This window comes from Biomphalaria glabrata, chromosome 11, assembly GCF_947242115.1.
Source record: "Biomphalaria glabrata chromosome 11, xgBioGlab47.1, whole genome shotgun sequence".
NCBI lineage: Eukaryota > Metazoa > Mollusca > Gastropoda > Planorbidae > Biomphalaria > Biomphalaria glabrata.
In genome coordinates, this window is record NC_074721.1 from 22,974,119 (window position 1) to 23,000,677 (window position 26,559).

General features: G+C 38.7%; 1 protein-coding gene across 9 annotated transcripts in view; it reads right to left on the minus strand.

The window, feature by feature from the left end:
• LOC106059039 (pyruvate dehydrogenase (acetyl-transferring) kinase isozyme 3, mitochondrial-like) overlaps positions 1-26,559 on the minus strand; it is an 82,624-nt gene that overhangs the window by 17,996 nt on the left and 38,069 nt on the right. For 8 of the 9 annotated variants that reach the window (XM_056045500.1, XM_056045503.1, XM_013216568.2 and 5 more), the window contains one exon: positions 11,989-12,130. In XM_056045500.1, the coding sequence (XP_055901475.1) occupies positions 11,989-12,130 (142 nt within the window). Of the gene's footprint in view, positions 1-11,988; positions 12,131-19,792; positions 19,934-26,559 lie in introns of those variants that run through there. The other variant, XM_056045504.1, reaches the window with a different exon arrangement.

A 26,559-nucleotide genomic window follows, 5' to 3' on the forward strand; every position in this document is an offset into this window, starting at 1 on the left:
TTAAACGCGAGTCACATAACGAGGCTTAATAAACATTATTATGCCGAGTTCTTTTTTCATTTCGTTTGAAGAATTTATTCCATATAACGTCAGAGGGAAAAAAAAACACTACGTCACACGGCCTAGCTAGACTAAAAATCGCCTTCATCTATAAGAGCCATGTATCGAGTGTTCATAGACTTTGGTGCACCGAGTGCGTTCTTTAAGCATTTCATTTAAAGAATTCATTCCATATGACGTCAAAGGAAAAAAAACACTACGTCACACGGCCTAGCTAGAATAAAAATCGCCTTCATCATTACGAGCCTTTTATCGAGTGTTCATAGACATTGGTGCACCGAGTGCGTTCTTTTAGCATTTCTTTTAAAGAATTCATTCCATATGACGTCAAAGGAAAAAAAAACACTACGTCATGAGGCCTAGCTAGATTAAAAATCACCTTCATCAACACGAGCCATTTCTCGAGTGTTCATAGACATTGGTGCACCGAGTGCGTTCTTTTAGCATTTCTTTTAAAGAATTCATTCCATATGACGTCAAAGGAAAAAAAAAACACTACGTCACACGGCTTAGTTAGACTAAAATATGTTTTCATTAATACAAGCAATTTTTTTCGAGGGTTAATAGACATTGGTGCACCGAGTGCGTTCTTTTAACATTACATTTAAAGAGTCCATTCATATGACGTCAAAGAAAAAAAAATTCCATTACCTCACAATAGGCTAGTACCGGTACCATAAAAAAAATGTCTTTATTTACACGAGATATTTAACGAGGGTTCATAGACATTGGTGCACTGAGTTCTAATAGAATTTATTTAAAAAGGATCAAAGCCGCATTGTTTTTGCGTTTTGTCTGTCAGTCGGTCTGTCCGTCATCTTGATATAAAAAAACAACTAAAAGTTATTAAAAATAGATTAACCTTTATTTTACGTTTCAAAACATCGCAATAATTTTTAGGTATGAACACAATTGAAAATTTTATATAATAGATTGTTCCGGATGTTTGTATAAATAGTAAAAGAAAAAGAGAATTTCAGATAAATGTAATACCGTTAATTAAATTTTTTGGATGGTCTCGTATAAAAATTAGATGTACTACAGCCACGTGGAGAGATTTTCATACCTTACTTTGATGTTTGGATTCTGTTTTCCTTAAAAATCGGAACATAATATTAACGATAATTAGATTTTTTAATGTTTTAGGTAGAAAGTTAAATGTACTGTAAGAGAGTAGTGAGTTGAAATATTTTTCATAAAAATCCGTAAAAACATTATTTCGTAAATGAGAAGATTATTTGTTTATTAATTAGAAGAGGGAGTTCAAACAATTATTTGGCGTTAGTAGATTTTTAAATAAATTCGGAAATTTCTGGCGACGATTTGTAAGAAACAAAATCCGGAACTTTCTTTATCGATTACAAAACTTCTATGTTATGTTTTACAAGAAAATTAAATGTCTAAAAAGTAATTTTCAGTAATCAATTCTAGTAAATTACTTTTTTTAAAAGCCTTATACGATTTCAAACAATCATTAGGCATAATTCATGTTTTATAAAACAATATCCGGAACATTTTTACACTTAATGAAATATAAGTCAGTATAGAGATTTTGATTTAGCATTAATATGCTATTTACATAAAAAACGGAACAACATATTATTGATAATGTGTTTTTGCAACGTTTAAGCATGGAAATTGAATGTAATATAAGTTAGAAGAGCAAACAAACATTTGTTGGCGTTGATTAGTTTTGCACAAAAAAATCCGGAACAATCAATTTTAGATACTTAAAACTATTGAGATGTTATGGGAGGAACATTAAAGGGTAAATCAGATTTTCAATAGCTTTTAGAGTTCTAGTTTTTTAAATCTAATCGTGACGGACAGACCGACCAACAGACAAAACGCACAAAATAAGCTTCTTTTATTCGGATGGGGGCACTAAACAAAAAATAAATAAAATCTGATTTTTAAAAAAAAAGTTTAAGGAATTGGTTTAGCACCTGATCATGTTGCGACGTTACGCTACTGCACGAAAATCGCTGCATAAAAAGTCCATTTAAAAAAATGTGCGTGATTTTTACATACAAAGTGCATTATTAGCCTTTATAAACAAACAGAAATGTTTTCTTTTAATTTTAGCAGCTAGTTGACCAGAAAAAACGTCTTTAACTATTATTTATATTTGTTGTAAACATTTCCTGTACATTTTTAAAATATATTTGACTTAGTGATACTGAAAATACACAAACAATGTACACCTTTGTTAGCATATTGTAACATTGCCTCCCTTACATTTACGTAATTGTTTTAGAATTGGTGTGTTTTTATAAAAAAATCGCTTGCATAATTAATTTTATAAATTAAACGGTTTGCTTTTAGAAAACCAAAAGTAGCCGTTGCACCTAAACTTTTGAAGCCGCATTTAATGATGAAATAATATTTTTCATATCTCTTCTAGTTTTTGAGATCTAAGTGTGACAGACGGACATTTTGCACAAACCTAATAGCGACTTTTTCCCCTTACGAGGGCCGCTAAAAAACACTGCTTTTTAAATCTTGTTTAAAAATAAGGTATAATTATATGTATTCAATAAATATTGTTACTTTTTTTTTTTTAAACAAAAATTTTTTTTTTAGACATTTGTAGTGTAGCTCTTACAAAAGAAAATAATTATTTTTGTTTGATAAATAAATTTGCATAAATATTAATATAATAATTTCTCCACTTTTAAAATGGCCTTCCCGTTCATTACTATTTAATAGGTTACTATGTTTAATGAATTTTAAAAAAATGATGTATTGTTTATGAAAAAAAAAAAGGTTTACTGGTACATATTAAAACAGAAAAGTTTACTTCCGTGCGGCACCTTAATGTCAACAGCTTCTCTAGTTTGGGCCATCGAACTGGGACGGGCAGACAGAAAGTTTAAAAATGGCTTTTCCCGTTCCAAGGGCTGGTAAAAATACTTAATTGTTGAGCAAGCTGGTCCTTCTTAGAGGATAACTTTGCATTCTTGTTTTTTTTTTTAGTTTAATTTTAGCAGCTAGTTGACCAGAAAAAGCATTTTTAACTATTATTTATATTTGTTGTAAACATTTCCTGTACATTTTTAAAATATATTTGACTTAGTGATACTGAAAATACACAAAAATTGTCCATCTTTGTTGGCATATTGTAACATTGCCTCCCTTACATTTACCTAATTGTTTTAGAATTGGTGTATTTTTAGGAAAAAATCGCTTGCATAATTAATTTTATAAATTAAACGGTTTGCTTTTAGAAAACCATAAGTAGCCGTTGCACCTAAACTTTTCAAGCCGGATTTAATGATGAAATAATATTTTTCATATCTCTTCTAGTTTTCGAGATCTGAGTGTGACAGACGGACAGACGGACATTTTGCACAAACCTAATAGCGGCTTTTTCCCCTCACGGGGGCCGCTAATTAAAGGGACATTTTACCCCACACTTGGGACAAAAAGCGCTTCCAACAGGCCTCTTACCCCTAAAGCAAAAATTGTGGTAAATAAAGAATTTAATTTTTTTTCCACATAGATGCATTTATTACTGTGTATATATATTTATATGTGTAATTTTGTTATCAAATATTGTTATTATTGTTGCACAAAAGAATAATAAATGATAATTGATTAAAAATGTATTTAAACAAATTAAGAACTTTAAAGATTTTCTTCTCTTCGTAGTTGTTTATGTTTTTGTGTATACATGTATACGTCATTTTGTTTTTAAATAATTTTAGCTTGTAAACAAGATTGAAAAAAAGAAAGTTGATTAAAAAATTATGCAGAAGCAAAATTAATGAAAACTAAGAACTTTTAAAATTATTGTTATGTTTTTCAGCTCTTAGTTGTATCTATGTATTAGTGTACCAGTATGTAATTATATATACAAATGAATTTTGTTTTTAAATAATTTTAGCTTGAGCTATTTTGTATACACAAACATATATAATAAATTTTGACAAACAAATTTAAAAAGTATAAGCGAAATAACTTCCACCCATCTATCTCGAATCACTCAAGGACACATCTACGCTAACAAACGACTCACAAATGAACGATACAAAGGAGTTAAACTCTCTCTACTAGACAATTTATGCTCCGACGTCATTCTTGGACTTGACTTTATACGTTTGCACCAAAATCTGTTTATTCCTTTTGATGGCCAGAAACCATCGTTGTGCCCGAGTACTCTCCAGCCAGCGAGGGTAGAGGCTCCTAGCCTATTTAGTAATCTGTCACCAAACTGTACCCCAGTGGCTACAAGGTCTCGCAGATACTCAATTCCAGATAGAAAGCTTATAGAGAAGGAAATTCAACAACTGATAAAGGATGAGATTATTGAAACATCTAAGTCTCCCTGGCGAGCACACATCTTAGTCACAACAAATGACAGACATAAGAAAAGAATGGTTTTACAGTCAAACCATAAACCAGTTCACTCTACTAGATGCCTACCCTATGCCCAGAATTGATGAACTAGCAGAAAAGATTTCCCAGTACTCGGTATATAGCACTTAGACCTGAAAAGTGCATACCATCAGATTCCCATAAAAGAAGAGGAAAGGCCGTTCACAACCTTCGAAGCATGTGGGAAACTGTATCAATTCCATCGGATTCCGTTTGGCGTTACGAATGGAGTCGCCTGTTTTCAGCGTACGATTGACAAAATCATCGAAGACGAACGACTCACTGACACTTTTGCTTATGTGGACAATGTGACCATCTGCGGTCAGGACTCTGAATCATACGACCGAGACCTACAGCGCTTTTTTGACAATGTTCAAAAGTATGGAATCACTTTTAATGAAACAAAAAGTGAAATTAGCACTACTAAAGTGAGACTGTTAGGATACGAGATTTCCAAAGGACAACTTAAGCCGGATCCTGAGAGATTTCGCGCTCTAAGGGAATTACCCGTACCTGTGAACATGCGTGAACAGAAATAAGTAGTGGGTCTTCTGGCTTACTATTCACAGTGGATACCTAACTTTTCAACAAAAATTAGCCTGTTAACAAGAAATCAGCAATTTCCTGTCTCCGAAGAAGTCAAAAGAACATTGGAAAGTTTGAAAAATGAGCTTAAAAAAGCCGCCGTATATACTATAGATCCGAATCGCCCTTTAACCGTTGAGACGGATGCTTCTGATATAGTCATTGCGGCTAGCCTCAACCAAGATTACCGGCCCGTTGCTTTCTTCTCTCGCTCAATAACAAAAAGTGAAAGATAACACTCTTCAGTTGAGAAAGAAGCATATGCCATTGTTGAGCCGTTGAGGAAAAGGAGACATTTCTTAGTTGGTAAAGCTTTCACACTTGTTACGGATCAGCGATCTGTCTCTTTCATGTATAACAGGTCAAACAAAGGAAAAATTAAGAATTAAAAAATCCAGAGGTGGAAATTAGAAGTCTCGTGTTTCCACTATGACGTCATCTATCTCCCTGTAAGCAGAACACTGTAGCTGATACATTTACTAGAAACTATCTACCTGCCATCACTCGCAATGACCTTAAATTGATGCATAGGCCTACTAGTCTTGGCCATCCGGGCGTTACTCGACTATTGCACTACGTAAGGGCTAAAAATCTTCCATTCTCCTGTGATGACGTCAGAACTGTGATAGAACAATGTCAAACTTGGGCAAAGCTGAAGCCCCGTTTTTTTCGACAGACTGATTAAAGCGACTCAACCTTTTGAGAGAATTAGTATGGATTTCAAGGGACATCTCCCTTCTGTTTCAAGAAATAGATATCTACTTATCATTATAGATGAATTCTCTAGATTCCCATTTGCATTTGCATGTCCCGATAAGTCTTCCTCTACGGTTGTTAAATGTCTCAATGAACTATTTGCCCTATTTGGATTTCCAGCGTGCGTCCACACTGACAGGGGAACTTCGTTTATGTCTACAGAGGTTCAGCATTTCCTCCAGGAATCGCGACCAGTAGAACGACCCCTTACAGTCCGAGAGGAAACGGATAAATAGAGAGACTAAACGGGACTTCATGGAAAGCCATCACTTTGACTTTACATTCTAAGGAACTGGACATAGCTAAATGAGAACTAGTACTAAATGATGTTTTGCAGTCCATCCTGTCATTACTATGCAATGCAACTAACAGGACACCACATGAACGACTTCTTGGGTTCAACCGAAGAAGTGGTTCCGGGACATCTCTGTCAACATGGTTGACCAGTCCGGGTCCTGTCCTGCTGAAGAAGAACGTTAGATCGTCTAAATTTGTAACATGTAACCCTCAGTACGCTGTTATCCGAACACCAAACGGTCGAGAGGAAACAGTCTCATTACGAATGTTAGCCCCTAGGGAGGAACAAAAAGTTATAGAAAATGAGAATCAGAGTGGAACAGAGCTTGATACTTACTGCCCTGTCCAAAGCTCGCCTCCCAGGAATCAACCTACTAATTCTACGATGGCTGAAGAAACCACCAGCACCACCGAAGACATAGTCAGACCAATCTTAGAGTAAGGAGAAATAGGCCCAATTACAAAGAATAAAAGTTCATCGGCTTACTAGAACTCTTAAGTTGACATTCAATTTGTCAATACTAGTCTCCAAAATGACATTTGTTTATTTTACTACCTTCATTTTGCTTTGTTACTTGAGTTTAATATGATATTTGATCTATCATGTTATATTTTAATAAGCTATTTGATTTATCATGTTATACGTTATACGTTACAGCATGTCATGCTATTCTACAATGTTTGTTTCTCTATTATTATCTCTACTATTGTTTTGCGTTTACTAAATTCTTTCAATGTTAATAATATTAGTAAGCACAATTTGAACTGGGGGTGAATGTTATGAAAATTATATGCTGTATCGGTTGTCTTGCAGTTATGTAACAATCAATTAATGTATGTTATTAGCTCATTGTATTATGGTTCAATTAAAAAAAAACTTTTAGGGAAAGTGTGTGTGTGTGGGGGGGGGGGGGAGGGGGGTGACAACCCTGAGCTAATCGAACCGGGAGATACAGACCCGAGTGACGTCTCTGTCAGTAAGTACATGTTTATCCCAGTAGACAAAGTGGGTGGTACTTATTTATTATTATTATTATACATACAGTTCTTTCAAAATGTTAACATTTGAACATTGAAGACATTTCAACTTTAGCACGTAAACAAGTCCAAGAGGCAACATTTTAGTTCAGGCTTTTTTTTTTAAATGTCGATGTTTAAAGTGTTAGCCAATCATTTGATTACCTTTTAACTTTCAGTCTATTGTAAACTCAAGGTTTCTGGGAGGTTGAGAAATAGGACACGTCTAGTTTCCTTTGTGCCATAACTTTAGACCAGCGTTTCTCAAACTATGTGCGGAAATTGTCACTTTATTAAGGGACAATTAACCTTATAGTTGCATTATAGTAATAAATTAAGTTATCATTTCTTCTTTTAAATAGTAGGCTACCTTTTATAATATAAAACCTTTCCGCCAGAGGTGTTTGAGACAAGATTGACTCAAAACTTTAAAAAAAAAACTTTTCCGCCAACACGATTCTAACCGACTTAGAGCAGGTGAGAACGTGTCCGTGTGTATTATCTACCTAGAATGTTTCAGCATCAGTCCAAGACATCTCCTTTTTAACCTGACTTCATTACACTTGAACTTTCTATCTAGTTAGTTTTGTGTGTGTGTGTTTTGTTTTTTTTTTACTAGAAAACGCATTCTGTAGCTTTGAATGCAGGAAAACGCTTGGCGCCGGGGCTCAGCCACGGACCCACATTTTGAAAATGTCAAGGCTCCCTTTGCAGGCTACGGAATCGCGAAGGTTTTTTTTTTACGCGGGTGTCACTGGAGAAATGGCTGTTTAAGACTGCATTAAACTGCAACAAATAACGGCAATCCAATGCAATCTTTGAATGTGTGTTTTTAATGAAGCCGAAGTGAATAAACAGTTTGCCCTACTTAATCAAGCTTTAGAAGGCAATAAACAACTTCATGTTTTAAGCAGTGAGCTTGCCCCCCCCCCCTCCCCATTCCATTCGCTTTCTTGATTGCATGAATTTTAGAGCCTGGCCAAATACTTTATTTCTATTCAATGACAGATACTTTAGGTTTCGATATCGTTTGTCCTCGTTTCTAAGACTTGAAATTCGATACTGTACCACTAGATCTCTTCTTATATATCGATGTGATGAAGTTAAACACAGTAGTGGCTACTTGTGAGAAGTGTCGCCGTCACCTTGTGAGAAACTTGTACACTGGCCTACATTTAGTGATGGCAGGTGTCAAGGTCTAGCATGGAACTAGATCAACCAATTGTTTCACTACAAACAAAACACATTCATTGTCACGTAGCTGCAGTTTGTATCACCTTGTTGTTCAAACTGAACACGTAGAGTCTATCTTTAGCATCGTGTCAACAGTACAGCATTACATTAGCTTAGTGGGTCACTTTGTTTCCTTCTTTTGACAAGGCTTCTAACTCACTCTGTTTAGTAGTTTGACCTTTTAATTTTTTAAAGTAAAAAAAAAATAAAACAAGATTACAAAGAGAGTTTGTGTTACACAAACTCAGAGGCGGCCCCCGTCGAAGTCGGATCCCTGTCGGATCTGCATATTCGCAAATAATATTCAAGAGGTGATTTAATTTTGATGTAAAATGTTTTACACGTTTCGGATGTTCCTTCAGAGTTGAAGATAATTACTTCCTAGTCCAAACCTCCCGCAGGACGACGGGGGATGGGAGCGGGCAGGGTTTGAACCCTGGGCCATCCATAAATCTGAACGACAGTCCAGCGCGCAAACCGCACGACCAGGCAGCCATCCGATGGTCAAAAGTAATAATGTTTCAAAGATTCATTTGCCGTAAATTTAAATTTAAATTTAATAAAAAAATAGTAGATTAGTTTTAGTATATTAAAACATTACAATATTGATCAAAACGTTTGGAAATGAAAATCTACACTTTTTTTTACACTTTAAGTTTAGAAATTGAAATTCTACATCTTAATCTAGTCTATTTTAGTCTAAACTAGATCTAGAAATTCTAGATCTAGACTCTAAAATAATTTTAATTAGAATATAAATCCAGGTCTAGATATACTGTAATAAAAATCTAGATCTAGTTTAAAAAATCTAGATTAGATCTAAATCAAGATATCATTCCTTTTTTAAACGCGAGTCACATAACGAGGCTTAATAAACATTACTATACCGAGTTCTTTTTTCATTTCATTTGAAGAATTAATTCCATATAACGTCAGAGGGAAAAAAAAAACACTACGTCACACGGCCTAGCTAGACTAAAAATCGCCTTCATCTATAAGAGCCATTTATCGAGTGTTCATAGACTTTGGTGCACCGAGTGCGTTCTTTAAGCATTTCATTTAAAGAATTCATTCCATATGACGTCAAAGGAAAAAAAACACTACGTCACACGGCCTAGCTAGAATAAAAATCGCCTTAATCATTACGAGCCTTTTATCGAGTGTTCATAGACATTGGTGCACCGAGTGCGTTCTTTTAGCATTTCATTTAAAGAATTCATTCCATATGACGTCAAAGGAAAAAAAAACACTACGTCACAAGGCCTAGCTAGACTAAAAATCACCTTTATCAACACGAGCCATTTCTCGAGTGTTCATAGACATTGGTGCACCGAGTGCGTTCTTTTAGCATTTCATTTAAAGAATTCATTCCATGTGACGTCAAAGGAAAAAAAAAACACTACGTCACACGGCTTAGTTAGACTAAAATATGTTTTCATTAATACAAGCAATTTTTTCGAGGGTTAATAGACATTGGTGCACCGAGTGCGTTCTTTTAACATTACATTTAAAGAGTCCATTCATATGACGTCAAAGAAAAAAAATTCCATTACCTCACAATAGGCTAGTACCGATACCATAAAAAAAAAATGTCTTTATTTACACGAGATATTTAACGAGGGTTCATAGACATTGGTGCACTGAGTTCTAATAGATATTATTTAAAAATGATCAAAGCCACATTGTTTTTGCGTTTTGTCTGTCAGTCGGTCTGTCCGTTATCTTGATATAAAAAAAACAACTAAAAGTTATTAAAAATTGATTAACCTTTATTTTACGTTTCAAAACATCGCAATAATTTTTAGGTATGAACACAATTGAAAAGTTTATATAATAGATTGTTCCGGATGTTTGTATAAATAGTAAAAGAAAAAGAGAATTTCAGATAAATCTAATACCGTTAATTAAATTTTTTGGATGGTCTCGTATAAAAATTAGATGTACTACAGCCACGTGGAGAGATTTTCATACCTTACTTTGGTGTTTGGATTCTGTTTCCCTTAAAAATCGGAACATAATATTAACGATAATTAGATTTTTTAATGTTTTAGGTAGAAAGTTAAATGTACTGTAAGAGAGTAGTGAGTTAAATATTTTTCATAAAAATCCGTAAAAACATTATTTCGTAAATGAGAAGATTATTTGTTTATTAATTAGAAGAGGGAGTTCAAACAATTATTTGGCGTTAGTAGATTTTTAAATAAATTCGGAAATTTCTGGCGACGATTTGTAAGAAACAAAATCCGGAACTTTCTTTATCGATTACAAAACTTCTATGTTATGTTTTACAAGAAAATTAAATGTCTAAAAAGTAATTTTCAGTAATCAATTCTAGTAAATTACTTTTTTTAAAAGCCTTATGCGATTTCAAACAATCATTAGGCATAATTCATGTTTTATAATACAATATCCGGAACATTTTTACACTTAATGAAATATAAGTCAGTATAGAGATTATGATTTAGCATTAATATGCTATTTACATAAAAAACGGAACAACATATTATTGATAATGTGTTTTTGCAACGTTTAACGTTGAATGTAATATAAGTTAGAAGAGCAAACAAACATTTGTTGGCGTTGATTAGTTTTGCACAAAAAAATCCGGAACAATCAATTTTAGATACTTAAAACTATTGAGATGTTATGGGAGGAACATTAAAGGGTAAATCAGATTTTCAATAGCTTTTAGAGTTCTAGTTTTTTAAATCTAATCGTGATGGACAGACCGACCAACAGACAAAACGCACAAAAATAAGCTTCTTTTATTCGGATGGGGGCACTAAACAAAAAATAAATAAAATCTGATTTTTTAAAAAAAGTTTAAGGAATTGGTTTAGCACCTGATCATGTTGCGACGTTACGCTACTGCACGAAAATCGGTGCATAAAAAGTCCATTTAAAAAAATGTGCGTGATATTTACATACAAAGTGCATTATTAGCCTTTATAAACAAACAGAAATGTTTTCTTTTAATTTTAGCAGCTAGTTGACCAGAAAAAACGTCTTTAACTATTATTTGTATTTGTTGTAAACATTTCCTGTACATTTTAAAAATATATTTGACTTAGTGATACTGAAAATACACAAAAACTGTCCATCTTTGTTAGCATATTGTAACATTGCCTCCCTTACATTTACGTAATTGTTTTAGAATTGGTGTATTTTTATGAAAAAATCGCTTGCATAATTAATTTTATAAATTAAACGGTTTGCTTTTAGAAAACCAAAAGTAGCCGTTGCACCTAAACTTTTCAAGCCGGATTTAATGACGAAATAATATTTTTCATATCTCTTCTAGTTTTCGAGATCTGAGTGTGACAGACGGACAGACGGACAGACGGACATTTTGCACAAACCTAATAGCGGCTTTTTCCCCTTACGGGGGCCGCTAAAAAAATAAAATTTGAAAATGTTTCTTTTGAACGAACTAAACGTCTTCGGGTATTTCCGCATGTAGGCATCATTGCCCATCAAAACGTTATTAGTTGCAGTTTTTGGATCATCCTTATTGTAACAGAAATCCTGATAAGTAATCAAGTAGTCCTCATATTAACATGATCCTTACAGACGAAGAGAAGAGTCAGTTATAAGATAAACACACAAAGAAGACATCATAAGGACAGTCAGAACAAAGAGAGTCAAGCCTAGGAATCAGCTTACCAACTGATAACAAGTTGAACACTAGGCATCTTGAGAAGATTCTCTGGCAACAAGTTAATTTCTTTCATGATGTTGGCCAAACGTACAGGCAGCTCCTTCTGTAAGAAGATGTAGGACTGTTGACTACTGCCATTCTTTTGCCCTGAAACACAAGGAAACGAATGCTACAGTCATCACGGCTGCTACAAGAGAACTCCCAACATTGACTAGTCGCTACACGGAGGCGTGGTGGCACCGAGGTTAAGCGTATGGCTTCCAACGGGGGGATCCCACGTTCGAATCCGGTGATGACAAACTATGAATTTCGTGTTTTTTTAGAGCGCCCCTGAGCCCAACCAACTCTAATGGCCACCTGACTTTAGTTGGGAAAAGTAAAAGCGGTTGGTTGTCGTGCAGGACACATATAAACCTTGTTAAAAACAAATGAACTTTACTTCATCAGCCCTATAGATCGCAAGGTCTGAAAAGGGACCTTTACTTTTTGTTTTAAACGCTACTTAGATTATTATGTCTACTTGTGCACACCTATGTTTACAGGTGTGACTGAAAACTGAAGTGTTTTTCTAGATTTAAAATATAGCTTACTCTTTCCCCCGATATTGGAGAGTAGGCCTAAATGCTACGTTTATATAATTACTATATTGTTTTTAGGCAACGGGAAAGACCAAATGAAAGTGACAATGACTTAATATATCTACCGGTTTGGAAACCAATCTACATGTGTGAGATACATAGATAGCAGGTATAGACAAGAAACAATAGTACATTATTGCTTACACAAACGATGTCCCAGTATGCCTAATTTAGATGCATGTTACATTCAACTGAAACAAAATGATTGAAGATTTCCTCTGTTATGCTCGAGTTATTTCTGTTTTCGTCTAAACCAAGGCGTGTTGCATTGGGTTTTGGACACATCGGCACAATGTAGGCCATGCCGTCTTGCATTGGGAAGACCCAACACAATTCGCTAGACTAGATAAACATAACGACTAGATTCTAATATTCGCTAGACTTGTCTATCATATAGACTACCGGTACATGACATTTGGCACTAAGCAAATACCGGGTATTGAAAAAAAAAGGTTCTGGTCGAAGGGGTGTGTAATAACTTGGCACAACTTCTGTCAACTGAAACGCTTAATTATTTTATAAGAAGATATTCAAAGACGTTGTCGAGATTAATGAATGGAAACATTTACTATTTCATTTTCTTTTGTAAGCGCCCCCTGAAAGACAACAAGACAACGATTTGATAGGCAGTAGTCCAGGGTAGAGAAAAGCAGTTCACCCTCTCTCCTATTTGTCTACAAAGAGAAAAAAATCCCGTACTATTCATGCTGGCTATTTTTACACATGCGACCAGTGCACTGGATGTGAGTGCTCGCAATCAATCGTGCTAACATTTTGTTGGAAGGAAGGGTATGTGGGACACTGGACATGTAGCGTCAGGAAGGAAGGGTATGTGGGACGCTGGACATGTAGCGTCAGGAAGGAAGGGCATGTGGGACACTGGACATGTAGCGTCAGGAAGGAAGGGTATGTGGGACACTGGACATGTAGCGTCAGGAAGGAAGGGTATGTGGGACGCTGGACATGTAGCGTCAGGAAGGAAGGGTATGTGGGACGCTGGACATGTAGCGTCAGGAAGGAAGGGTATGTGGGACACTGGACATGTAGCGTCAGGAAGGAAGGGTATGTGGGACGCTGGACATGTAGCGTCAGGAAGGAAGGGCATGTGGGACACTGGACATGTATAGCGTCTGAAGGAAGGGTATGTGGGACACTGGACATGTAGCGTCAGGAAGGAAGGGTATGTGGGACACTGGACATGTAGCGTCAGGAAGGAAGGGTATGTGGGACGCTGGACATGTAGCGTCAGGAAGGAAGGGTATGTGGGACGCTGGACATGTAGCATCAGAAGGAAGGGTATGTGGGACACTGGACATGTAGCGTCAGGAAGGAAGGGTATGTGGGACGCTGGACATGTAGCTTCAGAAGGAAGGGTATGTGGGACACTGGACATGTAGCGTCAGAAGGAAGGGTATGTGGGGCACTGAACATGTAGCGTCAGCTGATTATTAATATGTAATTTTAGATGTAATTCCAGTGACACAAATACTTCAGTTTTATTCGCGTGCTTTTTTGAAATAAGAAATCACTGCATAGTTATTGAATGTTACATGCTGGGCTAGCACAAACGTGATGTTGAATAAAATAAATTCACACATAGTAACCAAACTATGAATGCGCAATATCGATACATTCAAATAGGTTATATATAAACCCACCCAATGAAATGAAGCACTGTGAGTATTTTAAAAGATGAACAATTAAATTCAACTGGACTATTATTTCAATGAAAACCTCTTCATTTAGGCTATACTTAGACGTGGAAACATTTGGACTGAAGAATATTGCAGAAATCATAGGCCTACAATTTAAATTATCTCCCTTGTATTATTTACGGGAAGCGTGGTCGAGAGGCTAAGTACGCTTGAACTTGGCTTAGCCCCCTATGAAGGGGGCTCGAGGTTCGCTCTGAACATGCTATAAGCATAAAAGTAGCGCTATATAAAAAGCTATAATTTATTTATTTATAATTTATTTATTTTTGCTTTCTTTCTGCACACCAGGCTCGAGTCGATCTTGTTCTACTAAATAACCTGTGTTGACTAAGAAGAGTAATGGGACATGTGTAAGTGACAGCAGGATTGTGCTTCTAGTATTTTGTAGTTCATAGCTTCAGATATTCTTGATGAAAATATTGCTTGCATTTCTTACCAAACAGTGGACCCACTTGGGAGGGGGGGGGCGCCTCTTTATAATTATTTTTTGTAAATGAAATTCGCATAACATAGATAGGTTAACTAAGCATTTTAGATTTACCCTTAAATATAAATTCTCAGTTGATTCATATGTATTTCCATATCGCGATGGAAAAGGTAGGTGAAAGATAACTAGACTATAACATATTAAATACCCGGCATGGGAAAGATAACTGCAGGCCGATCAAAGAATAACTTTGATAACAGATTTTTTTCCCCGACATTATCTCATATTTTGTACTACCCAGTATTACATCATCGTGATAGTAATAGTGTCTATGTCCCAGCTGGAGAAGGTCATTGGCACCTAGAAAGACATTGAATATGATCACGTGAATAGATGATACTGTTCAGACAATAGATAACAAAGACATTGAACGTGATCACGTGATTCGGACAAAAACTTGTCTGGTGATGTCATAAAGCCAAGAAGGCTATTGTGACGCTTTGTGTATGTTTATTGAAATGTTACAAAAATTCAGATAAACAATCAAACCGTAGACTAAGTACAAATATATAAATACCTAAGCACAACCATCAACAAGCTAAAATGATACAAAGATACATCCAGGTAATTTTTCTCTTAGAAAGCTAGGAACATTTCAAATGGACAAAACTATAATGAAACTTTTTCGACCCAGCTACCATCAGTAGTCTTATTTCTTTGGCCTTCACCTCCTGGTAGCGTAACTTCAATAGTACAAAGACATTGACTAAATAGATTACTGGTAATTAACAAATTCCTCTTATATCACTCAAACACAGCTCTTGAAGAACTAGTTCATGAAAGACGCCTTTCAAAAACATTCAAAATTTTTAAAGATACTTTGCACCCATTACACCAGCGTTTCTCAAACTGTGAGACGCGCTCCGTAGATGTTTGAATATTGACTAAGTAAAATGACATAAAAATAGAATATTTTTTCTCTTTCTAATCAGAACTGTTGAAACCGTTCTGGTGAGAGGTGTCTGCATTAATATCGACTCCTATTGGTGGATGCAAACATTTTGAAAACGTCTCCATTAACTTCACTCTTCGCAAATTATTTGGCAGAATAATGCTCGAACTTCTGGCTGTGGAACATCTTTATGCTGACCACTTTTATGATGCAACAGAAAAACAAAATGTCCGCGACAAGATGTCTTTCTTAACACAAAGATGACACTCATGCCTATCACACATACACATATATATAATATTTATTTATTTATTTCACTTTCGATCAAGTTTTTTTCAAGGTCATTCTATCTATCTCTCTCTATATATAGTGTTATGACATGATTAGGATTTAGTTGTTTCGGGAATAGGGGGAAAGTTTGTTGAAAAGTAGGAACGCTCGAAAAGTTATGACCATAGACATAAATAAATATAGACTGGCCGAAGGAAGTAACTTCATGTAACTTGAAAACATGTATATCTATTGTATTCAGATTTCCGAATTATGAAAAATTGCATGATCTTCATTCTTAGAGATTAAACAAAACTACACTGCCTCCTTATTTACTATATATATTAGTGTGTGGCTGAAATATATATGAATACTTATCTTTTATACTGCTCATAAATGCTGTATAATAAAGTACACAAAAATTGCATTTCACAAATTTTCGTTTCATAAAACTCTTTAATCGGCCAGTCTATATTTATTTATGTCTATGGTTATGACATTCCATGGTTAGGATTTAGTTATTTGTTTCGGGAATAGGGGGAAAGTTTTACTTAGCGACGATGACGTAAAGTTTGTTAAAAATTAGGAACGCTCTAAGTTACACTATCAACAGGAGGCTTTTTAGTATACAGACGAAGGATATTAGACGGATATTAAACGTGCTTATAGTTTCAATAATAGTGTCGACTACCTATCTTGATTGTTTTGGCATTTCGCCGGTGTTGGAAGGTTACCTCCTGTTTATTTCACTGTTTGTATTTGACCCGGTGGAAGAGCCACAACAATAGATAGATATATGCTGTTCATGTTCGTTTATTCAAAGGGTTAGGGTTTGGAACAAAAATCGCCCCCCTCCTACTCAAAAGTTCTGGATCGCTAGTAGCAGGAAAAACCTGCTGCATCTCTATCCAATAAGAGCTTTTCCTAGTATGGAAAACGGTCAACTTAAAATATCAACTTTTTATTTGTCTCTAACAAACCGGAACATAGGCTTCTAATGTTCTAAATTTACGTTTCTTTTCATTCTTAAAACACTTCCGGACCCTTCTGTAGATGTTGAGTCTTGAGTTTTTGGCACATCGGCACAATTTAGGCCATGTCGTGCCCGTAATCCCTCAAAGGTTACTCTCCCTTCATACCACAAGAGCTAAATTTTATTTAGTTAAGCCATTAAAACCAAGGTCCATTCACAGTTAAAATAATAAAGGTAGTAAAAATGTATTTTTTTTTGTAAATATTATATATTCACGATTTCACAAATCAAAACTTCGCAGACAAGCCCACCTCCCGGACAAAGCTCAGTACCTTCCCTGGGTCGACATTGTCGAACAGTGTTTTTAAGTTGTGCGCTCTCAAAAATTTCCCCCTAGTATCCTGGTATCTGGGGCAATCAATGAGGATATGTTCAACGGTAAGACGAGAGTCACATTACTCACAAAGTGGAGGCTCCTCTCTCTTCAGCACAAAGGTGTGCGTGATGTAGGTGTGGCCAATCCTATGTCTGGACATGGTCGTGCTTCCACAATCTGTCTGAGTTGTGGGTCTCAGCCTCCCACCGAGCCTGCCACTCTCGATAGGTGGCAGAGGCAATACTCTGTCTCAGGTCCGAGCAGGGAATTTGGGTTCCTGACACCGCTTGATTTAGGGCTCTTTTTGCTTCTCTGTCTGCCGTTTCGTTTCCCTCTATTCCCACATGAAGGTGACATCCCTATGGTCGGCTGTTATTAGGTCCAGCAGCTTTAGGCTTTTATGTACCAATGGAATGCCAGTCTTCATCCGCCCCAAAGCTTGCAATGCAGATTTGGAGTTGGAGCATATGAGAAATTTCCTCCTGTCTGATGCTTTGACGGCCATGAGTGCAAATAAGATTGCATGTAACTCTGTTTGCCGTAAAGATGGAGCATCCATCGGGGAGTCTACGGGAGATTATTTTGTTCCGAAAAGAGCAGGCACACGTGACCTTTCCATCCATTCTGGATCCGTCAGTGTAAAAGGTGCCATAATCCCCGTAGCTCTCCTGCATTTCCCTAAAGTGGACTTGTAGTGTGCTTAGGTCTGTATTTTCTTTTTTGAAATTATGGAGGGATAAATTTAGTTTGGGTTTATTCATCAACCGTGGAAAGGGGGGGGGGGGTCTGTAGGATTTCAATTTTAGAGATTTGGTCAATGGGTGGGATTAAATTTTGGATGGATTCTCTCATTCGAAGGCCCTACTGCTGTATGACGTTAGGCCTTCGATTGTATAGTTCTTCTGGTTCCGCAAGGTTGTTAACGCCGGAAGTGGTAATGGTCTTAAGCCCATCATTACCTATAAAGTGCTTCCAATGGCATGCGTCTCAAATAGCCTCTAACAACCAGTCCAACTCCTGGCCTTCACGTGAGGCTCAGTTACTGAGCCTGGCGGAACCTTTACCACAGACAGGAGAAGGGGCAAAGGCGAGCAACTGGCGCCTAAACCAGTAAGCTTCGGGCAGGAGGGGCTCGTTAGCCTTGGTTGGCTACCCATCTAGGAGAAGGAAAACTCTGAATCCAAACCTCCGCTGCCCTGCGGCTATACCCAAACACGGGAAAGGCTTCGGGAGACAACCCTGAGGAAAAATCAGGAGCTGGTGACCCTTCGGCAGACTGTGGCACACCGTGCTACAGCCTGGCAGATCCTGCGGCACTAGTGATCCCAAACTGTATTGGATACTCCATTCCTTTGGTCTCATCAACTGCGCGGAGAGGGGGGAACTGCTGTGTGGGCGACATCGTTCCGACCATAAACAATGCCCAGGTTTTCATCTCACTTATTCAAAGCCCTAACCCCAAAAACTGGAGAGGACACTCCAGCTTTGCCTTTGGCGTCGGCTAAACACGGGAAGTGGCAGTCACCGGTTATAAGCTCAAATGCTCAATTGACGTAGAGCAGGGCGCCAGGGGCCACTTTCGTCGGTGGGAGGACCTAGGATTCCAATGGACAGCTACCGCCCGCCTCAAGCTGGGCAGCCCCCAGCCAATAAGGTGCTGTCCCGTCATGCCTGTCTTCCTCGTTTGGGTACACGAGGATAGGACAAAATCTGAAAAGCAGGCACAAAGCCAATGTACCAGTCGACATGAAGAAAAAAAAGAGGAGCTCCACTCTTAAACTGGGCACATGGAATGTGCGTACTCTACAAACTGGACTTAATGAAAACCTACCAGACATAGAAGATGTCAGAAAATCTGCAATAATAAACGATGAACTGTCCAGGCTAAAAGTGGACATTGCCGCCCTTCAGGAAACTCGTTTAGCTGACTCTGGTTCAATCAAGGAAAAGCCGAAAGTGAAGTAAGGGAACATGGCGTTGGTTTTGCAGTTAAGAACACACTGCTGAACACAGTAGAGCTGAAGTGCAATGGTTCAGAAAGACTCCTATCACTACGCCTTAACACATCTATTGGACATGTGACTTTGATATGTGCCTACGCTTCTACTCTGAGCTCCACACCAGAGACCAAAAATATGTTTTATGACAACCTTTCGTCTGCTCTTAGCGAGATCCCAACTACGGAACAGGTTATCATCCTCGGCGACCTCAATGCACGGGTTGGATCTGACAACTCTGCATGGGACAGCTGTATTGGGCGTTTTGGTGTCGGAAAAGTAAATGAAAATGGACAAAGGCTCCTCGAGGTTTGCTCACTACACTCCCTCTGCGTCACTAATACCTATTTCAAGACTAAACCGCAGCACAGAGTATCCTGGCGGAACCCTCGCTCCAAACACTGGCACCAACTAGACCTAATCATGGTAAGACAAAAGTGCTTAAAATTTGTAAAGCTTACCAGGTCCTACCACAGTGCAGACTGCGACACAGATCACTCCTTGGTATGTTGTAAGATCAATCTTCTCCCCCAAAAAATCCACCATACCAAGCAGATAGGAAGACCCCAATCGGATGTAAGCAAGATGTGTCACCCTGATCTCCAGATACAGTTTGCGGGATCTTTTGAACGCGAGTATAAAAATATATCTGAAAATACAGCAACAGAAAAATGGGAACACCTCAAGTCCACCATACAAAAGACTTCCCTAGAAATCTTTGGAAAAAAATTACAAAACAAAATGATTGGTTCGACTCTAAAGCAGTTATCTTAGCACCTGTCATCAGAGCAAAGAGAGATGCACTCGCTACTTACAAGGCAAAACCTACCCAACACAACCTGTTTAGTCTGAAAGAAGCTAGAGCCAATGCACAGAGGACAGCAAGGATCTGTGCCAATGAATACTGGGTAGAGCTCAGTGAGAATATTCAGCTCGCAGCCCAAGTGGGCAACATAAGAGGGATGTACGAAGGAATCAAAAAGGCTCTCGGACCCTCCCAAAACAAGACAGCACCTCTGAAATCAACCACTGGGGAAATTATCACAGACAAGTGCCAACAAATGCACAGATGGGTTGAGCATTACTCTGAGCTCTACGCCACAACAAGCTCAGTCTCTGCCTTAGCCCTTAAGGCCATCATACAATTACCCACAATGAACGAGCTAGACGAAACACCCACCCTGTCAGAGCTCAACAAAGCCATAGACAACATTGTTGCCCGCAAAGCACCCGGATGCGATGGTATCCCTCCAGATATTCTAAAACAATGCAAAACTACTATAATCCAATCTCTACACGAACTGCTTTGCAAATGTTGGCAAGAAGGTGCTGTGCCACAAGACCTGCGGGATGCTAAAATCATTACACTGTATAAGAACAAAGATGACAGAAGCGACTGCAACAATTACAGGGGAATCTCCCTCCTAAGTATTGTAGGCAAAGTCTTTGCTCGAGTGATACTTCCCAGGCTACAAAAACTCGCTGATCGGGTCTATCCAGAATCACAATGCGGCATCGCTCAGGGAGATCCACGATTGACATGATTTTCTCCATCCGCCAACTCCAGGAAAATTGCAGAGAACAAAGGATGGCTTTGTACATAGCGTTTATTGACCTGACAAAGGCCTTCGATCTAGTTAGCAGAGATGGCCTCTTTAAAATTTTACAGATAATAGGCTGTCCACCCAAGCTACTAAATGTAATCATATCTTTCCACCAAAATATGATGGGTACAGTGCAATTCAATGGTGCCAGCTCTGAAAGTTTCAGTATAAACAGCGGTGTTAAACAAGGATGTGTCCTGGCCCCAACCCTCTTTGGAATATTATTTTCACTGCTAATCCACAACGCGTTTGACAAATCCACTGAAGGCATCTATCTCCATTCCAGATTTGATGGCAAACTCCTAAATATTGCCAGACTGAGGGCCACAACTAAAATCAGAGCCACCCTCGTAAGACATATGCTATTCGTGGATGACGCAGCGGTAGTGGCACACACGCAAGAGGAACTTCAGTCACTTATGTCCCACTTCTCTCAGGCCTGTAAAGAATATGGCTTGACTATTAGCACGAAGAAAACAAATGTTATGGGACCACCTGCTACAGCACCACCCTCCATCCTCATAGACAATAACAAGCTAGACGCCGTAAACGAATTCTGCTATCTGGGATCCACAATTACAGATGACCTGTCTCTAGAAGAGGAGATGAAAAAACGCATAGGGAAGGCTGCCTCGACATTTGCTAGACTCAGACCAAGAGTTTGGGAAAACCATAAGCTAACTACGGTGACCAAAATGGGAGTCTACAAGGCATGCGTTATGAGTACACTGCTGTATGGCAGTGAATCATGGACCACCTAGGCAAAGCAAGAAAGAAAACTGAACTCATTCCATTTGAGATGTCTCCGTAGGATCTTGAATGTCACATGGAAAGAAAAAGTGTGCAATACTGAGACCCTTGCGCGATCAGGTATTCCCAGCATCTTTACAGCCCTCAGACAACGCCGTTTGCGCTGGCTTGGACATGTTCGCCGGATGGAGGACAAGAGCATCCCGAAAGTCATCCTCTATGGTCAACTCGCGACTGGCACAAGAAAAACTGGTCGCCCCCACCTCCGTTACACAGATGTAATAAAACGTGAACTCAAATCAGTGAACATCAATACTGATAATTGGGAAGACATAGCTCTAGACCGCAACAGATGGAGAGAGACAGTGACTAAGAAAGCAATGGACAGTGAAAGTACATGGGTCTCAGCTAAGGAAGAAAAACGCACAATCCGAAAAATGGCCAGCTCCTCTACCACCGAAGCAAAAGCCACCTTAACCTGCGCTATCTGTGGACGGGAGTGTCTCTCCAAAATATGGCTCCACAGCCACATGAGGAAGTGTTCTCTGAGATGAACCATAGTCGTTCTACGACTGAAGGAGGCCAATGTATAGTTCTACATCTGTAGGGTTAAATATGGAGTCGAAAGCAGGGTTCCGGGGGTTGGATTTAGCTTGACTATATACTGCATTGCAAGCTTTTTCATTCTTATGTCCATGGGGAGTTCTCCAGCCTCCACGTGGAGACTTGGGATTAGTGATGTACGAAACGCGTCGAGACCGAGACGCAGGGCAACATTTTGTAAGGGCTCCAGTATTTTAAGGTATGATTTCCTAGCTTCTCTATATATAATGGATCCATAGTCCAGACTCCGATATAGCAGCAGCAAGGTATCTCTGCCAGCTCCCCAGTCCTTATTGCTGACTACTCTGAGTATGTTTAATGACTTTTGGCATTTCTTCTTCAGTTCCTTAATGGGGAGAACATTACATTTTGAATCTAGGGTAAGGCCTAAAAATTTTGTGGTTTTCACAACGGGGATCTTCTTTTTGTGTAAAAATAGTTAAGGGTTCTGGGTGGATTCCCCTTAAATAACAAAAATGCATGCTAACAGATTTGGAGTCCGAAAATTAAAAACTATTATCGTTTGCCCAATTTTGAATTTTATTTAAAAAAAATTGTAATTTTCTTTCTAAAGTATTCATGTTTTTGCCATGTATAAAAAATGACAAAATCATAAAAATACAGAGAGCACTCTAGATGCCAGGTGACAGTAACCCTGTTTAACATTAAAATAAACATCATTTTTAAAGGGTCTTTAAAAATGATGTTTATTTTAATGTTAAACAGGGTTACTGGAGAATGCTGCCCTGGGGTACACCCATTTCCTGATCAGACGTGTCAGAAGTGGAGTTGCCCACTCGAACCTGAAATTTCCGGTCCTCACAAATCCAGGAAGGTGTCATTTAAGCCCCTAAGCTCCAGGTCACGCAGAATGCCATGTTTCCTCATAGGCCTTTTCTATATAGAAAAATACAGCTACTAGATGTTCTCGTCTAAGGAATGCATTTCTGATGAAAGCTTTCTGTTGTCCGCCCCTGCCGGAATCCGCACTGGTAGTTGGAGATTATTTTATTTCTCTCAAGGTACTAGAACAACTTATTATGTATCATCCTTTCCATGGTTTTGCAGATGCAGCATGTTAGTGCTATTGGGCGATAGTTAGCTGGGTCAGACCTATCTCTTCCCGGTTTAGGTATCGGTATAACTGTGGCTTTCCTCCAGCTGTTTGTGAAAGCGCCTGTTTGCCATACACAGTTATAGATTTTTAGCAGGGTTGCCAATGAGGGTTCGGGAAGATGCCCGAGGAACTGATAATGGAATTCATCTTCTCCTCAGTTCTTCAAGCGAGAACGGTTTGATATAGTCTTCATTGTTTTCTGATCTGAAATCAATGGGGTGTCTTCCTCCCTGATTTTGACTTTTTGGAATTCTGACGTGTAGTGTGCAGTGGATGATTTATCAGCTATTGAGGATGCAAGGCAGTCAGCTATTTCTCTGGGGGACGTAACAGTTCGTCCTTGTTTTTTCAATTGCCCTATTGCGTTTGATTCTTACCCTTTGATCCGCCTTACTGCCTTCCAAACCGCTCTAGCAGAAGTTTTGGCATCCAGACTGCTAACAAAATTTCTCCAGGAATTCCTTTTGGCTCTAGCTACCTGAATAGCTTTAGATTTTCCTGGGACGGATTCTTTATAAATGCAGCCAGTCTTTTTTTCGTATTGCCAATAGCACTTTTGCAAGCTATATTAAACGATGGTTTGCTAGGCCGTTTTGGTTTTGCGGCGGTTAGGGGAACAACTTTCCGGGCAATATCAAGTAGCTTGATAGCAAAGATATCAGCTGGATTCTGTTCATTAAGGATATTTTCTGTGATATCCTCGGAGCATCTCTTTTGGAATTGTTCACAATCGGCCTTGTTCAGTTTCCACCGCTGAGGTCGTCCCAATGAGGGGAGATTGTTAGTAATGATGATTGGGAAGTGATCACTTCCTCGAAGATCGTTACTAACTGACCATTTAAAATCGTCCAGAAGTGCGGGGAGGTCAATGCACGTGAGAGATCCAGTTCTTGGGTACAAGTAGGTCGATGATGCATCATTAAGTATGCATAAATCATGTTGGATGAAGAAATCCTCCAGCATACGACCTCTTGTGTCAGTGTTGTTGGATCCCCACATAGTGTTATGAGCATTGAAATCCCCAAGGATTATATAGGGCCGAGGGAGTTGTTTTATTAGGTTATCCATGTCTGTTGGGTTTAATGGAGCACCTGGGGGTAGATACAGGCTGCAGTGAGTGATAACCTTGTGTAGGGTTATCCTAGCTGCTACGGCCTGTAGTGTGGTTTGTAGTTCTACCCTCTTATGGGGTATGCTGTCCTTCACAAGGATATAGACCTGATGCTCCGCATCCTCAACAGTCCTGCTGTAAGTGCTGTAGCATCGGAAACTGATAATATATTTCAGAAATGTTACCAATAAGCAGACATCTACAGGAGTCTCTGAGTCCATCAGTAGCTGCATTTCCTCATAATTGGCCTTGAGGCCTCTACAGTTCCACTGCACAATCCTGGAATCCAAGACTTATTCTAAATGACATATGTGGCATTTTTACGTCTCGAGAGACGATCTTTTCCCTTTGCAACTTCTTGTGTGACTAAAGAGGCCAATCCTTGTTACACAGCTGCGATCGCAGGATGGGCATATATAATCACCAGGCGCCGTTGCATTTTCACCATTCTTTCTGCTTCTGTTGTGTATGACATCTATAATCTGTGACCCTTCCTTTATGCTCTCTCTCCATGTGGATCTTCTCAGTTGCCAGTGTCGATTTTGAAGAGCTTCGTGTCGCGTTTGCATACATCCGTATAACGTAAAAGTGGGCGACCAGCGGCTCTCCTGCCTTCTATTAGATCGCCATACAGGATGTCCTGTGGAAGTCGACCTACTGGCATTCTACGAACGTGGCCAAGCCAGCCAAGGCGTCTGCTGCTGATAACAGAGCGGATGTCCTGGCACCCTGCTCTTTGTAGCACTTCCTCATTGGTTATCTTATCTTGCCACCTTATTTTAAAGATCCGCTTTAAGCATCGGAGGTGGAAGACATTCAGCTTTTTTTCCTGCCATGAGTAGGTTGATTATGTTTCACTTCCGTACAGCAAGGTGCTCAACACACAGGTCCGGTAGACTATGGCTTTAGTACTGCTAGTCAGCAATATGTTGTCCCAGACTCTTTTCTGCAACCGTGATATGGTGGCCACTGCCTTGGCTATCCTGTTGTTTATGTCTTTATCCAGTAGAGTGTTGTTGGGTATGATGGAGCCAATGTAACAAAAGTGATCAACAATTTCTAGTGGTTGGCCATTAATGCTTACTTGAGGTGCAGTGTTTGTGTTTTGGACAAGTATCATAGTCTTTGACTGATGTTTAAGCCGAACTTCTGGCAAGCAGCAGATATTTTGTCAACCAGGGACTGTAGATGAATATCAGAATCAGCCACAATAGCTGCATCATCAGCATACAGGAGTTCCCTGACGAGTAGCTTCCTAACCTTGGTTTTTGCCCGCAGCCTTGATACATTAAATAGTTTTCCATAGGATCTTGTATGGAGAAACATACATTTTCGTTTATGTCGTTGTACGCATAATGCAGTAGACAGGAGAAGAATATGCCAAATCAGAGTAGGTGTGAGCACACATCCCTGCTTGGCACCACTGCAAACCTCAAAAGGTGCTGATTGGGCTCCATTGAATTTGACAGTACATTTAGTTTCATCGTGAAAACACTCAATGAACTTTAGTAGTTTGGGAGGGCAATCTATTTTTCTCAGGAGTTTGAAAATACCACTTCTGCTGACCATGTCAAAAGCTTTAGTCATATCAACAAAAATGATGTAAAGGGGTCTGCCTCTCTCTCTCTCTGAATTTCTCCTGCAGTAGTGGTAGAGAAGATATCATGTCTATAGTGGATCTACCACTCCTGAATCCACACTGAGACTCTGGGTAGACTCTAGAAGCTATCACTTGCAGCCTACTAAATGACCTACTTGGAGCTATTAAGCATTGGGAGGCCCACGGAGGGGTTTTCCTGTATTCCAGTGACCTTTGTATTTTTAGACTTAGGTTTGGAAGGAGAGGAGGACACCTTCCTTTTGGGGGAAGTCTTTCTCCCTGAAGAGGGGAGATCCCCCCAGTTAGAGTGGAGGCTATTTCTTCCTCCTCACTTCGGATATCTTCTTTAATTTCATTTCTCCCCTTAGGGAGTTGGTCAACCTCTAACTCTAACTCTGTGTCAGACATAATGTCTCCGGGTTCTCCCGGAGTGTTGGTTTTGA